Here is a 21,570-nt window from a genome sequence, read left to right on the forward strand (position 1 = left end):
CGGTTCTATTCCAAATATTTGAAGTAGTTTTTGAAAACTACCCATTCTTACACAACTACTACACTCTTTATCCACCCACACTCCCAATTGATGTAAATTTTAAAAAATTTAAGTGCTGACAAACAATTCTGAAGAAAGGTCTTCAATCACAAACATTAACTCTGTTTCCCTTTTCACAGATTGTGTATTAACTAATAAAGGCATGAAAATGATGGCACTGTGGACTCACGGGGAGCGGAGATGTAGCACACCAGTGTGGTCCAAATGCCCAGTCAACTGCCGTCAGCTCCATATAGCCTTTGAATGGCCCGTTAAAGGAGCCAATGGCAGTTTTATTTAAAATCCCGCGACCACGGGGTCTGCGCCCAAGATGGCAGCACCTCTGATTAGTAGCAACCACGAGATGTTGCAGACACCAGGGGAGCAGAGGACTAGCGCAGAAAATGGGGAGACCATCCCTTGCCTGAGAAGGAGAAGCAGAGGAAACGATTCACAGGACAGTGATCACGGCAGCAGACCAGTGAGGGGGCTCTGTGGCTGAAAGGCCAATTTATGCAGTGGGCTGCAGGAGACTGCTGCTGGAAGACTCGCACCAGGCTGCAGACTGGCTCAAAACTGGCTGAAGGGGTATCAGGTATTGGAACCGGGATGCAAGGGGGTGCCGAAGGGTTCAGATCTGGAGCTCAGATTGCCAATGGTTTGGACAGGACTCTGTCTGGCTGCCGAGGTTGTGGAAGTGAATCTATGGACACTCCGTGACTTGAGGGCTCTCGTTTGCTTCTCTTTCTCTGATTGGAAGAGGCACTCAAGGCAATTTCTGCCGATGGCGAATCTCTCTGCCTGACAGCAGGCAGAAGCAATTTCATGTGATACAGCACTGTTTTAGTACAAAGACAATAAATTGAATCTTGAACTTGATCTGCTGAATGTTTCCAGCATGTTCAGTTTTTGTTTCATTTTTGATGAAATTCTCCTTAAAACACCTACCATGACTGATCTCTTGAAAATGAATAAGCAGCGTGTGGAGGAAAGTTACTCATCTAATCTTACCAAAAACCAGGGCTCAATTTTAAGTCAGTTTCCACTTTCTTAATCACACGAAATACAAAAACCTTAGTTCGAGGAATGGAGACAGTATCTAGCAATTGCTAAGTAATAACACCCTTTCTCCAAGTTTTCAACCATAAACTTCATAAAATAAAAATCTTTAGTCAAACACTGAGAAGGAAGTATTCGTACAAAACAGGGTACGGGTACACGATCCTTTATCCGGAGATCTAAAATCCGGAAAGCTCCAAAATCCCATCAGTGCGAGTCGGGTGGGCAGGGGACTGGCACCGCGAGTTGGTTGGGCTCGCGGGGGGGACGGGGACGCCAGCACGACCGTAAGGAGGTGAGGGTGGATGCAGCAGCACAATTCAGGTGGGTTTAAATCTGGCTTTCCGAAATTCGGAACACACTGTCCCCCAAGGGTTCCGGATAAAGGATGGTGTACCTGTATTAGAACTACAGAAAGAAAAATAACTAAAGTGGGTGCCTTTTATTTTCAAATAGTCCAGCTTAAATAAATGTACAGTAAGTCAACAAATGAAGATTTAAACTTAACAATTAGCATGTTAGTTTGGCACTTACATGCACTGCCAGTTACATTTCCAATCATTTAAATCTGGCTGTACTTTGTATTCATCATCTTGGCTACTTTCTTCCTCAAGAATGTCATGTGAGGGAGGTGACCATAATTGTAGATGATCTGTAGCTGTCAATAACTGATTACCTAGACAGGAAAAAGGAATAAAATCCAATCAAAACAAACTTAAATGAATTGGTTACAATATTCTTAAGTAGAAATAAGCAGATTTGGAAAGGAATCTTGTGTTCATGACAATTGTGAGGACTGACTCAATCTGATAACTGAATTACTGCACACCTAGTAGAACCTGGTCTGTCAAAGGCCTTGAGATCCAGAATTGCTGGTTTTAAAGAATGTGAAAATTTATGCCATGACAGGAGGGCAGAACAGTTAGCGCAATGCTGTTCCAACGCCAGCAACCTGGAGCAGGGTTCAAATCCTGAGCTGTCCTTGGGGTGAGTGCATTCTCCCCATATCTACGTGTTTACTCTGCATGTTCTGGTTTCCTCACACCCTTCAAAACATACCGGGGGTTGTAGGTCAATTGGGTGCAAGTGGGGGGCATTGGCTCATGTGTCAAAAGGGCTTGTTACCATGCTGTATGTCTAAATTTAATAAATTTACCAGGATGTTTCTAACAGGGGCTATGTGTTGATAAATTAGCCAGTTATATATTTTTAAGGATTAGCTTTGCACTTTTATTGAATTTATTTAAATTTATTGAAATTTTGACATTCCAAGACAAACCTAGGCCCATATGTGCTCCTGTTTGGGAAAACAATTCCAAATACAGTAAATTTTAAATACAGTAAAACTCAAATAATCCAGTATTCAAGCGATGGTTTGGTTCATTCATAGTCCATAGTGTGAGATGAAGATTCAAAGTGCAAGTAGGATGTACAGCAGAAGCAGGCCTCAAGAATGCAGCATGGGGTACAGCTGGAACTGGAGACAGAAATGCTTGTACATTTCAGCTTGTTTTGAGGTTGAAACACAAATCAAAATTCACTGTTTTATTTCTCATCGCCTTTAAATTCACCAGGATTCAGCTTCTCGTGCTCTTTAAATTCAAATTAATTGGGAAAACGTGTGGTGTGTACAACAAAGTGTTGGGAGTATGAAGAAGGAATAACATCTAATAGTTGAGAAAATATGCTGGTCCGGATTATCAGAGTTTTACTGTACTTGGATTTGAGACCAAGATCTACAAACCAGATATACTCTAAATTACCAAATAAAATACCTCTGATGTGCCCTTGCTCTATAATTTGTGCATCTATATCTGTGCACATAAAGCACAAAAAGATCCTTCTAGTCTTACATTAATAAAATGAAAATTACATTATTTCTAAAATGGCAAAACATTTTAAACCACAACAGTTAAAGAACAATACAGTAAAACCCCTCGTATCTGACACCTAAGGGGATGGGTAGATCCCGGATATGTGTATTTGCCTGTTGCTTGAGATTGCAAGGCGCACCAATTTTAAACTTCAGTATTTTTTTTTTAAAATAATTTATTTTCCACAATTTCTTTTTGCTGGATGCTTGAATTCTGGACAACAGGGGTTGTACTGTATTATAAATCATTAAAATAAACTCAACACAACTTGGAAAAATATTAGAAAATATTTTCATGTTCAGTTAAAAATAGACAAGATTATTTTTAAGAATGATATTATTATGATCACTTGAATGTTATCATAGAGGTTCAGTTACCTTGTGGATCCCAAGCCAAGTTGTATGCCACAGACTGAAGAAAAAACTGCCCCTTTTTTTGCCACTGATAGTTTAAGACCTGTAGTTTGAGATAATATTTTAAAACAAAATAGTTCAGAACAGTTTTAATTCCTGCTCCATCACCACTGTTAATCCTAGGTTGTCAATTCCATATACAGTATGTATTTGTGAATACACAAGCTCCCAACTTACTGCTATTCTTTGATAGCCTTTAACTGTGGAACATAGTAATGATGAAGTTGTATTTCACACTCACAGCTATCAGCTCAGAAGTTAACGCTGTGCAATTTAGCAGTGATCACAGTGTCATAATCTGTCACAACCAATAATTGGGCAAGGATTGGGCCAATTTCCTAGATACTGAAGTCACGCACAGGTTCTAAAGTGGAATCTATTTACAAAGTTAAGTCACTTTTGTTTTTAAAAAGATCAGTCTCAATCATTAGCCATTTTGGAATTAGGCAAACTGAACACACGTTTAAGATTCAGACGTCATTTTTCACTTCAGTTATTTGAAGAACAGATGACAAACTTATTATCTGGAATTTTTCTCCACAGTTTCAACAGTACAATGCAGACATGTCAAAAGATGGCAGAAGCACAATGAACAGCAGAGCTGTTTCACCATCTGGCAGTCATAACTGAAAGATTCATTTTTCCTCTTTCTCCACGAGACAGACCGTCAGGCTAAAATTCACATCAGATTAGAGAATATTCACTCAGAAACCTCATAACAACTGGGATTAGAATTACTTTCGAGTTGCCATAAAGAAAAGACTTCTTTTTATCTTGCACCTTCATAAAGTTGTACAAAGGCATTTAGAAAGTGGGTGGTGTCACATTTGTGGCCCGAAATGTGAAGTTAATGAAACATTAAACACTAGTTTTATCAGGTAAACTTCCCAGTGGCTTTATTCTCCCGTTTCCTTTGTTCTCCTGCTTGTGTTCTTATCTCTCTCATACACATCTCATACATATTCATTATCATGACAGGTGGTGGACTGATATTCAAAACGGTATTAACTTCAGGAAGAGGTTTTTTTTTTTTAAAAATGAGCTCAGCCTTTCTGTAATTTCATGCTATATTTTGAATATATTTGAACTTGGTTGGCTTCCATAAAATACAACTCAGAATGCTTTGGAACTTCTAAATAATCATCATTTTAGAGCAGCAAATTAGTGGTGATCTTACCTGGAATATTCACATTTCTTTAATATATAAACAGAAGCTAGCTTCAATTCAAAATTGATAAGTAAGCTGGCAAGTATTCAACTGTAATTACTCACCTGTGCTGACAGTGGAAGTGTTATTATGCAAAATAACACTGCAGAAAGTACAACCTGCACAATAAATTATCAACATGGCAACCATAAAAACAACAGTTAAAGAAATTCTAAATGGAGAGATTTTGGCAAGAGCAGCACATTTCAGGGAATATTTTCCTGTAATTGAGGAATATTCAAGTTTGCTTCCATGTGAATTTTGGAGTCCATTTCTATTGGATCTGCAACAGTAACAATTCACTCTATAACTGACAAAGAATCAGATAAAACACACAGAAATGCTGGAGAAACTCAGCTGGTCTCACAGCGTTCATAGGAGGTAAAAATGTTTCGAGTCTGAGCCCTTCTTCAAGGAATAAGCAAAGAACAGCAATGCATCTGAATAAAGAAGAGTGGCAGGGGAGGAGCCAGGCCCACAAAAAGTATGAACTGAATATGATAAGAGAGGAGAAAATTGACTTTGGCCCCATTAAAGGAGTCAGAGGGAAAAGGACAGACTGAGAAGCAGATACAGAGGCAGAGCGCTGGGGAAAAGCAATAAGGGGGAGGGATTTTAATGGAAACCAGAGAAGTTGAAGTTCATGCCATTTGGTTAAAAGGTGCTCAGACAGAGGATAAGGTGTTGTTCCTCCAATTTACAAGTGGTCTTAAGTCTGACAGTGCATGGACAAACATGCCAACAAGGGAATGGGAGAGGGTATTGAAATGGGTGGCCACTGGGCAATCCACACTATTGCCAAGAGCCCAAGTGCTCAACAAAGCAACATCCCAGTTTCTCCAATGCAGAAGAGACCACAATAGGAGCACCGGATGCAGTAATAACCCTGCAGATTCACAAGTGAAATGTTGCTTCACTTGGAAGGAACATTTGGGGCTCCAAAATGGTAGTGAGGGAGGATGTGGGAGGGTAGATGCAAATGATCTCCTGCGGCCACAGCGTTAAGTGCCAAAGGGACAATTGATGGGAAGGGAGGAGTGGACAAGGGAGTCACGGAGGGACTGGTCCCTGCAGAAGGCAGAGAGGGGAGGAGCGTGGAATATGTATCTAGTGGTGGGATTACATAGTATATGATGGAAATGGCAGAGGAGGATGAGATGTTGGACTCTGCAGCTGGTGGGGTTGTAGACGAGAACCAGAGGAATCCTGTCCTTGTGGCACATGGAGGCTGAGGGGGCCAGAGTAGAAGTGTGGGTAATGGAGGATATGCAGGTGAAGGCGGAGTTGATGGTCGTAGAGGGAAAGCTACTTTGTTCGAAGGAGATGGACATCTTTGATGATCTGGCATGGACGACTTTGTTTAGGGAGCAGATGCTTTGGAGACCGAGGAATTGAGAGAAGGGAATGGAATCCTTACAGGGAACAGGGCGTGAAGAGGTTGTTGAGATAGCTGTGGGACTTGGGTTTGTAGAAGATCTGCCAAGAGAAATCGAGGAAAGGGAGAGTTTTGGACCAAGTGAATTTGAGGTCAGGATAGAAGTTGGCAGCAAAGTGGATGTAGTCGACGAACTGAGCACGTGTGCATGAAGCAGCACCAAAGTAGTCGGGAATGTAAAGGAGGAAGAGTTGAGGGGCCTTACCTGTGTGTCTGTCAAAGATTCAGAACTCAGCATTTCAAGTTTGATCATTATTGATACACCACAAGTCTGAAAATATATTATCTGCTTCTGTCTCTGAAATTAGTCCAACTAGTTAGGAAATAAAAAGAGAGCCGAAGGAATCCATGTGGCCTATTCCATGTTCTGTCACTCAATAAGATCACAGCTGATTTTTTACCTGTCACTTCCCTGTGTGAACCTCATATTCCTTGATGTCCACTTCACTATTATTTGTTGAAAAGTAGTTGCACAATTTGAAACAAGAGTTAAATATTTCATTTAGAAATATTTCATCAAGATAATTGTGGCTTGTCTATAAGATAACTTATAATGGTATCTAAATATGTAGAAAAATGTTTTTTGGAGTAATATAAATTGAATATCAATATATTATTCCAATATATTGATACCACATACTAGTTTATGATTATCACAATTTTTTTAATGTAAATTCTACTTTACTTTATTTAAAATATTATAAATAATGAGGAACCAAAGCTTAAGATGACAAAAACTCTAATATTACCCTTTAAGAAAATTAAAAATTCATTTAACAATATTTTCAAAGAATAGCTGAAATGCATGACAATACTCACAAGTTTTCTTTTGCAATGCCTTAATGGTACAGGCTCAAAAATGCAGACAGTGTTCCCATAAGATGCAGCAATCTATAAATTACACAATTTTAAAATGATTTATTCATTGCATGGACAATTGGTCACCTGGATAGAATAGAAACAAGCACATAAAGTCCTGGAAATACAATTTCAATAATTTGAGTTGTAGGTAGAGGCTGTCTCTATTCTCTGAAGCACAATAGGCTGAGGGTTAAAAACTGAGAGGTGTATATAATCATCCAAGGTATAGATAGTGAATGTCCCTAGTCTTTCCCCAGGGCAGATGATTCTATAACTGAAGGCCATAGGTTTAAGGTGAGAAGGAAAAGATACAAGAGGACGCAAGGGCCAACATTTTCGCACAAAGGGTAGTCCAAATCCAAAACAAGCTGCCAAAGAAAGCTGTAGAAGTGGCTACAATTATGACATTCAAAAGAAATTTGGACTTGTGTATAGAAAGGAAGTGTTTAAGGTTCATGATTCAATTTATTGTCATGCAATAAAAAGTGTCATATCACATAAAATTGCTTTTGCCTGTTGTAAGGCAGACAGATTCGCCATCAGCAGAAATTGCCTGAAGCACCTCTTACAATCAGAGAAAGAGAACCAAAAATATCTCCCCCCCCCCCAGAATCACCAAGTGTCCGTGGATTCACCCAAACGCTCCCGCTGCCTCACAGAGTCCAGTCCAAACCATAGCTCCAGATCCAAACCATCACCCTCTCGCATCCGGTTTCAGATACCTGGCACCCCCTCAGTCAGTCTCGAGCTAGTCTTCAGCAGTCTGCCAACTCCATAGCTTCTTCAGCCTACTGCCTGTGTGGTTCCTTCAGCTGCAGAATGATGCAATGGACCTAATGCAGGCAAATGGGAATGGTCCAGAATGCCAACTTGGTCAGCATGGACAAGTTGACCAAAGGGCCTGCTCTGTGCTGTATTCTTCTATGACGCATATCATTCTTGCTTTCTTTGGCTTGGCTTCGCGGACGAAGATTTATGGAGGGGGTAAAAGTCCACGTCAGCTGCAGGCTCGTTTGTGGCTGACAAGTCCGATGCGGGACAGGCAGACACGGTTGCAGCGGCTGCAGGGGAAAATTGGTGGGTTGGGGTTGGGTGTTGGGTTTTTCCTCCTTTGCCTTTTGTCAGTGAGGTGGGCTCTGCGGTCTTCTTTAAAGGAGGTTGCTGCCCGCCAAACTGTGAGGCGCCAAGATGCACGGTTTGAGGCGATATCAGACCACTATCAGTGGTCAATGTGGCAGGCACCAAGAAATTTCTTTAGGCAGTCCTTGAACCTTTTCTTTGGTGCACCTCTGCCACGGTGGCCAGTGGAGAGCATATCATTCTTGCTTAACTTGTAGTATATTTACATATTCAACCAATCATTTTAAAAAATGAATAGGATCCTCTGTCTAGGTTCTTCAGTCACACTGAAGGCAGCCACATGACTGGTTAGGAGACAACAACTGGTGGAAGGCATTATCTGAAGAATACATATTAAATAGCATGCTGACATCGAAGGGGATTTCAATAAGATAATGAGCTTCAATTGAACCTCCTCAACGTGGTCATGTCATGAATCTGGTATTCAAGATAACAGAGTACCATTCCATGCTCTGAGCAGTAGGAATCTGGCAGGGTGCCCTACATTTTATGACAAATTATGTTGCTCACCAGATTACTGACAAGAATCACCACATCTGCTTAGGTTGAAGCACAGACATCAACTCACCAACTAGCAAGTATTCCCAGCAGGCTGAGTAATTTCTGCCAGGTACTCCAGTTCCCTCCTACATTCTAAAGTTAATTGTTTCCTGAAAATCAGCCTGTAATATAGATTAATGGTGAAAAGAATCAAGGAAGAGTTGATAGGTACATGTGAAAGAGAACAAGTTGCAGAAGGCACAAGAAAATATGGGTGGGAGGTAGGGAAATGAGACGAATGGGATTCTCATGGGTGCGAATATGGATGTTTAGGGCGGTAAAGCCTGCAGTAAAGGTAGCTCCAAGATGACAGAACTTAAATGGACGGTCTGAAAGTCAACCCACCATGGAAGAAATGATCATTTACTATTCAATTTTAAAGAGTCCATTAAAGAAGCCAACAGTTCATTTTTTAAAAAAAATCCTGCAACCACGGGGAATACCCAAGTTGGCGTCACCTGTGTTGGGCAGCATACCACAATGGATTGCAGACTCCTGGGGAGCAACAAACCAGAACAGGCACCAGAAAGGGGGAGAACACCTCCTGTTGAGAAGGAGAAGCATTGAAGACGACCCTGCAGGGCAGTGACCACAGCAGCAGACCCATGAGGGGCTTAGTGGTTGAAGGACCCACACTGACTGCTGGCAACCTGCAGTCCTAGGACTCACACAGGCTGAGGGCTACTGACAATGTGGTCAAAGGACCCATACAGGACAATGAAGACTTGCTCAAGGGAACCAGGCATTGGAACCTGGATTTGAGAATGTGTTAAGAGCAAGAAGGGCACCAGAATGGCTTCAGATGCTGAAGGCTTCCTGATCACATTGGAAGTTTGGATCTGGAGCTCAGGTTGACAATGGTTTGAATAGGAGTCTGTGCGGCTACTCAGTGTCGCTGAAGGGACTCAGTGTCGCTGAAGGGACTCTCTTTTGCTTCTCCTCTTATTGTATGGGCACGCGGTGACTCTTTATCTGCCTTATAGCAGACAAAGACTGTACATTATGTTTAATGTATTGGCACTTTCATATAGAAAGCTATTATCCAACTTGGTTTGCTCAAAGCTCAGATTCTTTACTCAGTCTAAATAGCCAAAAATAAAATGATTCTTACTTGGGGTTAAGCCTATCTGCTAGGTGACCTTCAGTTTGAACAGTCATGACTTAATGCAAACTTAATTTAGCTGAATTTCACACATCCTCCAGGACGAGTCAAGCAAGCTTTCTCCCCCCCAAAATCTAGGAGTTAACTACAGTATTTCATTTTTATCAGATGTTGCACAAATCAGAAAATTATCAAATTTGAAAAAGTTATAAATAACTACTGTCTAAAAACTATTTTAGTCATCCTAAGTATAGTGCAAAATGCATATGCCAGGTAAAGTAGAATATTCAATTTCAAAAGTTGACATAAACCTACCAATGTATTACTGGGATTATTCAAATAAAAATATTTTACCCGGCCTTGTTGAAGGGAACATTCCACGCAGCCAACTTGGATGTTTCCATGTTTAGCACCGGGGATGATCTGAACACATTCAAAGTCACTTCCAAGAATGACAATGTCACATCCTGAAGCATATGCCTGTCAGACAGAAATCATGAGATTCAATTAACTAATCACATTTTCACATAATCAAGGTAGGAAATAAATTATATTTTAAAAAAGTAAATTGCCATAAAGTTAAAAGTCAAGATTTACCATTCTATGTCAGCAAATCACACCAACCACAAAATATGAAAAAAGTATACACATTTAAAAAATGTTATGAATATATTCAATGTCTGCTCTCTTGAGCAGGCACACAGACTCCAATGAATCTCCAATAATGTTGCTCACAAGTAAAAACAGTATTTTTCCTGCATTTCTCTCAATCTTATTCAAATTTAAATATTTTAGATTTATTTCTTTCCAAATTTTTACTTTATTTTTCTACCTACAAATTATTTCTTACTTCCATTGTTCTTCAATAATCATTATTTATTATTGACTTTCTGGATTCAGACTCTTGTTTTGCCTCATCTTAATTTTGTTTCCTACTGTATCAGTGAATATCTAAGATGCTGAACATTCTGAACTCTGACTTATTGTTTAAACTTGACCTAATTCATAAAAAGAGCACTTTGATGCTAGAGGGGGCAAGAGGAGATGAAGCCTGTAAGTGCCAAAAGTGAGACAATTAGGATCATCTTGTCTGTATAATGGGGGTTAGAACCTTTGCCAGCATTTCTCAGTTCCTTAACATACAAGGATAGAATATTACATCACAGAAACAGGGCCTTTGGCCCTTCTAGTCTGCCTAGTTTTTTCTGCCTATTTCCACTGACCTACAGCTACTCCATAGCCCTCCCATCCATGTACTTGTCCAAATTCTTCTTAAATGTTAAAATTAAGCTTACATTCACATCTCCTGGCAGTTCTTTCCACACCTCTGCCACTCTCAGTGTGAGGAAGTTCTCCCTTATGTTCCCCCTAAACTTTCACCCTTAACCCATGTCTTCTGGTTCGTATCTCACCCACCCTCAGTGGAAAAAGCCGACCTACGTTGACTTGTCTCTACCCCTTCGTAATTTTAAATACCTCCATCAAATCATCCCTCATTCTTCTACGCTCCAGTTAAAAAAAAATCCCTATTTAATCTTTCTCTGTACATCGGTTCCTAAAGTCCAGTCAACATCCTAGTAAATCTCCTCCACACTCTTTCAATCTTATTGATATCTTTCCTGTAGTTAGATGAGCAAAACTACACACAATACTCTTGTATAATTTTACCATAACACCCCAACTCCTATACTCTGTACTTTGATTTATGAAGGCCAATATGCCAAAAGCTCTCTTTACAATCTATCCTGGGACTCCATTCGATGCAATCATGAGGAAGGTTTGCCAGCGGCTATACTTTGTGACAAGTTTGAGGAGAGTTGGTATGTCATCACTCTTGCATTCTGACCAATTGCATCTCTGTCTGGCCTGGGACTGTCAATGCACAGGACTAGTTTATAAACTCAGCTAGCGCCGTCATGATGCCCATTCCCATTAAAGACACCTATAAGAGGCAGAGTCTTGAAAGCAGCCTCTATCCTAGAAAATTCAGTCCCTTGCGAGGGGTGACATAGAATCAGGAAATGTAGAGTCAGTATGGATAGAACTGAGAAATTGTAAGGACAAAATGACCCTAATTCAGTGGTTCTCAACTTTTTTCTCTAATCAAGTTTGTTTAAAAAAAAGTAAATTGTAGATCTGTTGGCAATTTCCAGACACTGGATGGAGAATCTCCAGAACATTCAAATTTCTTAATTCTTCCAATCGTGATTATATTCTATGAATGGGCCTCAGATCTTTATAAATTGAAACTTTTTATCTTTAATGTTGCATCTAATTTTCTCCGAGCTTAAATAGGACATTACATCATATACCCACTCTTTGTGGGTAGATGAAGAGTAATCTTTCCATTTCAATAAAATTGTTCGTCTGGCTGTCAGCATGGTAAAGGCTAAAACTTTCTCCTGAGATGCAGACAGAAGTATATCTGGCTCACATGAAAAACCGAACAAAGCAATTAACGGACAAGGTTCTATATCAATCTTAAAAAAAAAATCACTGATAAAGTCTGAAAAATTATTTCCAAAATCTCTCTAAATTGGGGCACTCCAAAAACATATGGATCAGCAAAGCTTCAAAAATTTTACATTTCTCACATCGTGGCTGGAAACATCAACCAAAGAACAGCACAGTTGGTGTAGCACTTCTAGAGAAAATAACAGCTCCACTCTTTCATTTGCTCTGCTGCACTGCACTCATACTGGAAGAATAGTTTAAAAACACTTCCGAGGAAAGCATCCGACTCGGACTGAGTACGTGGCTGAGTCTTAAAAATCTGTGCTGACCAACTTACCATTCACGGATACCTTCAATCTCTCACTCCGGCTGGGCATGGTACCCACCTTTTTCAAACAGGTGTACCGAAGAAGAGGATGGTAACTTACCTTAATGACTGACTAGTAGCACTTAGGTAACAATGATAAAGTGCTCTGAAAGGCTGGTATTGAAGCATATCAGCTCCTGCCCGAGCAGCGACATGGATAGATTCCAGATCACCTATCATAGCAACAGATCTATGGCAGATATCATCTCCCTGCCTCTACACAAAGCTCTGGGACACCTGCACAGTAAAGATGTATTCATCAGAATGGTCTTTATTGACTACAGGTCAGCATTTAACACCATCATCCCCTCAAAAATGATCAGCAAAATCCAAGAATTGGGACTCAATATCCTATGTGAAATTGGATCATGGATTTCCTCACCTCCTAATCTCAATCAGTGAGGATTGGCATGAACATCTCCTCCACAATCTCTATAAGTACTGCATTTTTAGCCCCCTGCTCTGCTTACTTTACATCAACAACTATGTGGCTATGTACAACCAGAACACCCTCTACAAATTTGCTGACGATAAAGAAAGGTTGTATAAAGAAAGGTGATGCATCAACATGCAAGGAGAATGAAAACTTGGCTGAATGGTGAACCAACAACAACCTTGCACTCAATGTTACCAAAACTAAGGAGCTGATTGTTGACTTCAGGAAGAGAAAACCAGAGGTGTACAATCCAGTGATCATTAGGGGATCAGAGGAGGAGACGGTGGACAAAGTTAAATTCTTGGGAGTCACTATCTCGGAAGATCTTTCCTGGACCCACTACACTAATGACATTGTGAAGCAAACACATCAGCGCCTCTACTTCCTTGGGAGTTTGCAGAGGTTTGGTAATGACACCAGAAACCCTGGCAAATTTCTACCTTTGTGTGTGGAAAATGTGCTGATCGGCTGCATCACAGTCTTGAATGAGGACACCAATACCCCTGAGCATAAAGCCCTCCAAAAGGTAGTGGGCACAGCCCAGGTCATCACAGGTAAAACCCTCCCCACCATCGAGAACATCTACAGGGAACGCTCCCAGAGAGCAGCAACAGTCATTGAGGATCCACCCCACCAAAAACACACTCTATTCTCGCTGCTGCCATCAGGAAAGAAGTATAGATGCCATAGGACTCACACCACCAGGTTCAGGAACAGCTGCTACCACTCCACCATCAGATTCCTCAACAACAAACTCAATCAGGGACTCATTTAAGGACTTACTTGAGCACTTTATTGATCATTTTTATTCTCTGTGTATTGCACAGTTTGTTTACATTTGTTATCTGTTTACAGTTCTCACACCAACCCTCTTTTCAATCTTCTTCAGCATGATGCTGAACCAAGCCATGAAAGACCCCAACAATGAAGACGCTGTTTACATCCGGTACCGCACGGATGGTAGTCTCTTCAATCTGAGGCGCCTGCAAGCTCACACCAAGACACAAGAGAAACTTGTCCGTGAACTACTCTTTGCAGACGATGCCGCTTTAGTTGCCCATTCAGAGCCAGCTCTTCAGCGCTTGACGTCCTGCTTTGCGGAAACTGCCAAAGTGTTTGGCCTGGAAGTCAGCCTGAAGAAAACTGAGGTCCTCCATCAGCCAGCTCCCCACCATGACTACCAGCCCCCCCACATCTCCATCGGGCACACAAAACTCAAAACGGTCAACCAGTTTACCTATCTCGGCTGCACCATTTCATCAGATGCAAGGATCGACAATGAGATAGACAACAGACTCGCCAAGGCAAATAGCGCCTTTGGAAGACTACACAAAAGAGTCTGGAAAAACAACCAACTGAAAAACCTCACAAAGATAAGCGTATACAGAGCCGTTGTCATACCCACACTCCTGTTCGGCTCCGAATCATGGGTCCTCTACCGGCATCACCTACGGCTCCTAAAACGTTTCCACCAGCGTTGTCTCCGCTCCATCCTCAACATCCATTGGAGCGCTTTCATCCCTAACATCGAAGTACTCGAGATGGCAGAGGTCGACAGCATCGAGTCCACGCTGCTGAAGATCCAGCTGCGCTAGGTGGGTCACGTCTCCAGAATGGAGGACCATCGCCTTCCCAAGATCGTGTTATATGGCGAGCTCTCCACTGGCCACCGTGACAGAGGTGCACCAAAGAAAAGGTACAAGGACTGCCTAAAGAAATCTCTTGGTGCCTGCCACATTGACCACCGCCAGTGGGCTGATATCGCCTCAAACCGTGCATCTTGGCGCCTCACAGTTTGGCGGGCAGCAACCTCCTTTGAAGAAGAGTGCAGAGCCCACCTCACTGACAAAAGGCAAAGGAGGAAAAACCCAACACCCAACCCCAACCCACCAATTTTCCCCTGCAGCCACTGCAACCGTGTCTGCCTGTCCCGCATCGGACTTGTCAGCCACAAACGAGCCTGCAGCTGACGTGGACTTTTACCCCCTCCATAAATCTTCGTCCGCGAAGCCAAGCCAAAGAAGACAGTTCTTTATTTATTTACATGTATACACTGTGTAAGTGATAATTCTGCCTCGCCTGCAGAAGAATCTCAGGGTTGTATGTGATGTCATGTATGCACTCTGACAATAAACCTGAAAGCTGAAATCTGAATTTCTCCCTGAAAGGTAGGAGGAGGCTAAAGGTAGACCATATGGAGGTTTATAAAATCATGAAACCATAAATATGGTCTAAGCCCTTTTTTTCCAGGGCCAAGGAATCTAAACCTAGAGGGCACGGCAAACATCTTCATCAGGCAGAGGGCGGTGGATAGATGAAATGAGCTGCCAGAGGAACTGCTAAAAGCAAGCACATTTAAAAATGTTAAAACAAATTTAGATAGCTACATGGATAGGAAGGGTTTTGGGGGACTGGGCAAATAGAACTAATTTGGTTGGCATGGATATAACCATATAACCATTTACGGAGCGGAAACAGGCCATGTTGGGATATGTTGAGCCCTTATCCATGCTTTAATACTCTGCTTCTGTAGAGATTAATAGATATAGAAAATCAGAATTTATTCTCCTGAACAAATCACATAATTCGTTGTTTTGTGGCAGAATCACAGCATAACATTCATATAAAACCAACACAACAATAAATAAAACTAGTGCACAAAAAGTCAAAATAAGGCACTGTCTTTGGTTCATTAATTATTCAGGAATCTGATGGCAGCAGGGAACTGAGTGCTCATCTTCAGACTCCTGTATCTTTTCCCCCTGAAGGTAGCAGAGTGAAGAGGTCATGGCCTGGGTGGTGTGAGTTCTTAAGGATAGAGACTGTTTTCTTAAGATATCACCTCTTCTAGATATCCTCCGATGGAGTAAATTCTGGTCCCCATGATGTCACAGACTGAACTAACAACCCTCTGGAGTTTTTTCTTGTCCTGAGCATTGGTACCTTCATCCCAGACAGTGAAGCAACCAGCCAGAATGCTCTCCATGGTACACCTGTAGAAGATCTCCTCAAACTCCTTACAAAGTATAGCTGCTGGCCAGCCTTCTTCACGATTGCATCAACATGGAGACTGCAAGACAGATCCTCGGAGATGCTGACACCCAAGAATTTGAAGTTGATCCTCTCCACTACTGAGCCCTCGATGAGGACTAGATCATGTTCTCTTGAAGTCCACAATCATCTTAAAATAAACAACTGCTGGTCCATTATAGCTATTACACAGATAAACCAAATTCTAGAGCATTACTTAATACTATACTCATTATACAAAACAGTTACCACAAAAAGGAAATGTCCTAATTTCTTTGTGTAAAATGCAGAGTAAACTTTCTAAAGATCCTGTTTATAAAGATGTTCTTAGATATTCATAACAAGGATTTAACAAAGGCTTATACATCCAAATAAGAATGAGCTCCATACCACATGTCAAAAATGCAACTGTCATTTCAACTACTCAGATTAATACTATATTGCAACAATTTGAATATAATTACAATAATTTCGGCATTTGGATAGGGAATTGGCTCACACTTACAATTATTACATTTAATTTGTGTAACTTTCAGATCCTGTTTCTTTAACAGATGCATTGAGATAATATACCAAGTTTTCAAATGGTTTCTAATCCATAAGGAAAAAAAATCTCAGCAATCTTCACTGACAGATATTGAAATGTTAGTGATTCTCACTTCTGATAGGGAATGGATAAACAACAAAATTACAGGATGGACACATTTTAAACCTTGTATTTCTGTACTAGTTTTCAAAATTTTCCTATTTAAGTTTTCTTTAAATACAGTGTTACTACCAATTTGTCATTCTCTAGTTGGGAGAATACATACAGAATAGTTGTCCAAAATTCTTAAGTAACTAAAACAAAATAAAAATTAAATGCACAGAATATCAGAAAAAAATAAAGACTCTTTTTACGTGTATAGCACATTAAAAATCACTTCACAACTAAAAAACTATGCTGGAAGTACATTATGGTATAATGTATAAACCAAACACACTCCTCTAATAAGCATAATCTATTTAAATATCTTTGCAGCTCCCCAAAACTCATGTCAAGCAGCAAATCTAATTACTACTCCTTTGTATGCAAATTGCAATGTCCACATTCATGCAGAATTCTCATTATATGTCAAAAATATTGTTAAAGTGCAAAAACAAACTTTAAAGTGAGAGTAGAAGGCACATGCAGAAGAGGTTACTAATTGTGAGTCAAGGATGAACCAACTCAGACTAGCATCAAGTGGTTTGACGAAGTCATATTATTGGTTTTGCCTTTCACCTTTTTACTAATTGTGTTATTTCAAGCCAAGATCTTGGTATTCTATGTCACCTCTTTTACTGGCCCTGTGACAAACTTGCTGAGGAAGCATTTTATCTTCAGCCTTTAAAATTGTTCATCAAGCTCTGGGTCACTGCACTAGGGTGTGAAATGATGGTGCACTTCTCGAGAAAATAACAGCTCCACTCTTTCATTTGCTCTGCTGCACTGCACTGCACTCATACTGGAAAATTAGTTTAAAAACCCAGGCATTTTTGTTGTATTGCAAATTGAATATGGCATGATCTAAAAAAAATCACACTTAAAGGCTATTAGGTGCTCAAAACAGGTAAAGTACTGAACAGATTCTTCCTGTTTCTGTCCAAACTGTTAGGTGCAGGGTTTTTTTTTAATTATAGTTAACCTCAAAAATCAGGAAGTATTATTTATCTCTGGAAACACTGAGTCACACTGTTACAATTATATACAACACCCATGTTGTTTTCAAACAGTGCAAAGATTTTTAAAAAATATATATGTATAAAAAGATCTCAACTTCAATTCAGTGTAATCTATGTGAATATTGCCTGAACATTCATCCATAATTAATATATTTTGCATTTACTATATTACATCTAGTTTGATGCTAAAATTATGAACACATTATTTTGGGGCAATTACTTATTCTAGATTTTATTCTGCACAAACTAAGAACTTGAAAAAGGAGTGGTTCTCAGTTCTGAATGAGCTGATGTTGAAATCAAAATTTGGATTCTATTTTAAATAATGAACAAGTAAAACTCAAACTTCACCACTGAAATAGAGGTGGAGCCATAGCTGCACAGATGCTGAGAGTGTTGTTACAAAGCTATAAAGCAGGAAACTATAACAGAATTTATTTCCAAAATAGAAGCTTGATTACCCAAATCTATTTAATAATAAAAATAGAAATTTTATTTTCTCAAGCAAGCAGTGTATGGTACCATCACAACAGTGAAAGCCTACTGAAACTTACACAAGACGTGCTTCAGGGAAATATCAAATGATCTTATAGATTGTCTTCCGAATCTTCATTCAAAATGACACTTTGGCAGCTTATGCCACCATAATAAGCATGCAAATATATAGGCCATATCCACACTTCTAACTGATTGCTTTCTCCCTCTTAGTGGGAGCAAAGACTGGTTCTTGTAGGCCTTCTAAATCCTCTCAGCCTTGCTTGCAAATTTCCTGTTTTATTTAGACGTTCAGCATGGTATCAGGCCATTTTGGCCCAAGAGTCCATGCCACTCAATTTGCCCTCAATTACCCCCTATATATTTTTGAATGGTAGGAGGAAACCAGAGCCCCGGAGAAAACCCATGCAGACACGGGAAGTATGGCAGCACGGGATTCAAATCCCAGTCCAGTCCCGATCGTTGGCGCTGTAAAGGCGATGTGCTAACTGGTATGCCAACCATGCTGCCATTTTTTAATAATACAGCATCTTACAGAAATCTCAATGTAGAGATTCAAGACCAGGAGCAGAAAACGGCATACCGCCGGCATATGCGAGAGAGATGGGGTGGGGAACCAAAATCAACTTTGGATCAAATCAAACTTCAATTTATGAAAGGCGTAGCAGGTTCTGCATCATGGCCAACAGTGATCTCTTGGCTGTTAAATTAGAGTACCTCATCTTTACAGCAATTTATCAGTATGTGGGAGCTGGATGTACACAAATTTGTGTGTCTGTTCTCCATGCAAATCAATATGGAGCATGCTAGAAATGTCCAAAGAGGTTCAGAAGGGACAGCATTTGATGCTGAACATCATGACCACATTGAATTTAAACTTTAAGGTCATATTGAAGTTCAAAAGTGTTTTTTGATCGACTTGCATTACTGTTTATTATACAAGTATTTACTAGCATTAGTATAATTTTAGTGACATTTGATGCCAAATGTCATGACCACATTGAATTTAACCATTAAGGTCATATGAAGTTAAAAAAAAAAATTGAACTTGCACCATGGTCAATTAGTTACAGGGCTGCACATCGATGTACATTCAGAAACCAAACCCAGTTCAATATGGGCTTAAAAAAGCAAAGCAACATTGGCGGAAGCTCTTCACAAGCTCGTAGTTAGACAAGGGTGAAAGCAAGAGAGAGCAGAGGAACATCAGTCTTGCATCACTGATCCTTCCAGACAACAGAACAGCAGCGATAGGCCCGTCTCAGTGCTCAGGCCTCCAGACAGGCAAAGGGTAGGCAGCAGGAAACAAAAAAAATATATATTTATGCAGAATTACCATGAAGATATTTGGGTATTTTGTTTCAACCATGCAGTCAGCAAGTGAGTGTTTTATTTCCTGGGCAACGCCGCCAGGTATCCTGCGAGTTAATAATAAATAAACAAGTACTCCTCTGGAGTCTTATTGGTAACAACCATGCTCTAAGCCATCTCTGGGTTCAAGGACTATTCTAGATTCTAGAGCACGATCATTTAGACTGACGGTAAAGTGACGTTCTCAGGAAATGTTAAATTGTTGAAGTTGCCATCTTTCTAATGAAACATTAAACTCACAGGACCATGTAAATAGGCCTATGCAACTATTTCAAAGAAAAAAGGTACAGTTATTCCCAGCAGCCTCACCAACAGTTATCAATATTTCTAAACCACATTTTGTTGTCATTTTCACATTCTTGTTTGCAAACGTTTCCTTGCTGTACCAAAGTTGGTGCTAGTCGTGTTTTTTTAAAAAGACAACAAGGAAGTGAACTGAACTGAATTGGCAGTGAAGTGCTTTCAAATATCTTGAAAGGCATGATGTAAATGTATATATTTGTTTTTAATTAAATAGATACAGTGTATTTTGGAACACGCTGAACTCTAAATAAGCAAAATAATGGATTTTTTTTGCTTTTGCATGCAACCATCATATAATTAGTACCAAGGATTACTTTAGTTAATGTATTTAGAAGGGAAATTTTAAATACTTTTAACACAAAAATGTGTATCCTATAATGGTTCTTTCAATTACACTTACAGGCAATGTTGAACAGTTAAAATTTCAGAAAAGCCCAAGCAGTGTTGAGATACATTCCTTACTTCACCTGTCTACTCCCTTTACTGGTGTTATTTCACAATATAAAAATCTTAGATGTACTTCGTATTAAAATTTTATAAGATAATACTGAAGGTAATTTTATAAGGACCTTGAACAGAGTTCCAATTTTAAGAACTGTACTGTTATATCTATCTTTATTTAGGTTCAGATTGTTATGGAAAACTTGCATTTAAAATTTACAGATTAATTTGCACGATGGAGAAAATATGTTTATCTCAAAATTAACAAAATTGTTGCTGAACTCCAGCTGCTGTTAAGAAAGTAACAATTTGCTGACTTCTTGAACTGTTGCAACTCAAACAACTAGTGTGTTACCTGGGCAATGCCAATTTTTTGACCAAATAAAGGAAGAAAATTCAATATACACCCTAATAAAAATGGCATACATGTCTAAACCAAAGTATAGAAGTGATTTTTTTTGGCAGACATCAGTTCCCCTTGTGTTTCAAGGCAAAAGAGGCCAGTTCATACTGATAAAAGAAGTTTTGGCAAGTTATTCCAGTGGACCATGTAAATATTGCATGATGTAGCTATACTAAGTCAGTAGCTGAGGGAATGGATATCCAAGTTGGTAAATGATCTGTCTTGAATTACATCAAGCTTCCCAAATGTTACACCTGCATGAATACATACAAGTATCACATTGCTTTCAAGTCTTGGAGGTACTTAAGAGTATTTTGTGAAGTTGAGACAACCAATCACCACAGAAGTGAAACAAGAAAGTCTGCAGATCCTGCGATTGTGGTAAATACACAAAAGTGGTGGAGAAATTCAGCAGTTCCCGCAACGTCCATCAGAGACAAAGACATAACTAATGTTTCAGATCTGACCCCTTTGTCAAGGTAATCACCACAGAATATCTGGTCTCTGAGGTGTTTGACTGCTTAGGGAATTCATGTAGCAGCAGACCAATGATGGGATTCGTGCATCTTAAATGGGGCCAAAACTGTGCGCAGTACTCCAATTGTGCTCTTACGCATATTCTGTACAAATATAATTATACTTCCAAACTCCAGGTTACTCCAACAAACTGTTTGCCTGCTTAACTGCTCTCCTGTTAACTTTTTTTTATGAAACATGTATATAAGGATCAGGCTGCAGAGGAGATTCACCAGGATGTTGCCTTGATTGGAGACTTTAGTTATGGGGAGAGATTGGATAGGATGGATTTGATTTCCCTGGCACAAAAGAAGCTGAGGAGTGACCTAATAGAAGTATGCAGAGACAGGGTGGTTTTGCCCGCAGTTGGGGCATCAAAA

At 39.9% G+C, this 21,570-nt stretch overlaps 1 protein-coding gene across 1 annotated transcript in view; it reads right to left on the minus strand.

The window, feature by feature from the left end:
• The window catches only part of dmxl2 (Dmx-like 2), a 91,176-nt gene extending 78,675 nt beyond the window's left edge, over positions 1-12,501 (minus strand). The window contains exons 1-5 of the mRNA XM_069910554.1: positions 12,475-12,501; positions 10,025-10,150; positions 6,847-6,918; positions 3,350-3,428; positions 1,633-1,774 (exon numbers count right to left, since the gene is read on the minus strand). Of these exons, the coding sequence (XP_069766655.1) occupies positions 1,633-1,774; positions 3,350-3,428; positions 6,847-6,918; positions 10,025-10,150; positions 12,475-12,501 (446 nt within the window). The remainder of the gene's footprint in view (positions 1-1,632; positions 1,775-3,349; positions 3,429-6,846; positions 6,919-10,024; positions 10,151-12,474) is intronic.
• Positions 12,502-21,570: the final 9,069 nt, after the last annotated feature.

Source organism: Narcine bancroftii, chromosome 14, assembly GCF_036971445.1.
Source record: "Narcine bancroftii isolate sNarBan1 chromosome 14, sNarBan1.hap1, whole genome shotgun sequence".
NCBI lineage: Eukaryota > Metazoa > Chordata > Chondrichthyes > Torpediniformes > Narcinidae > Narcine > Narcine bancroftii.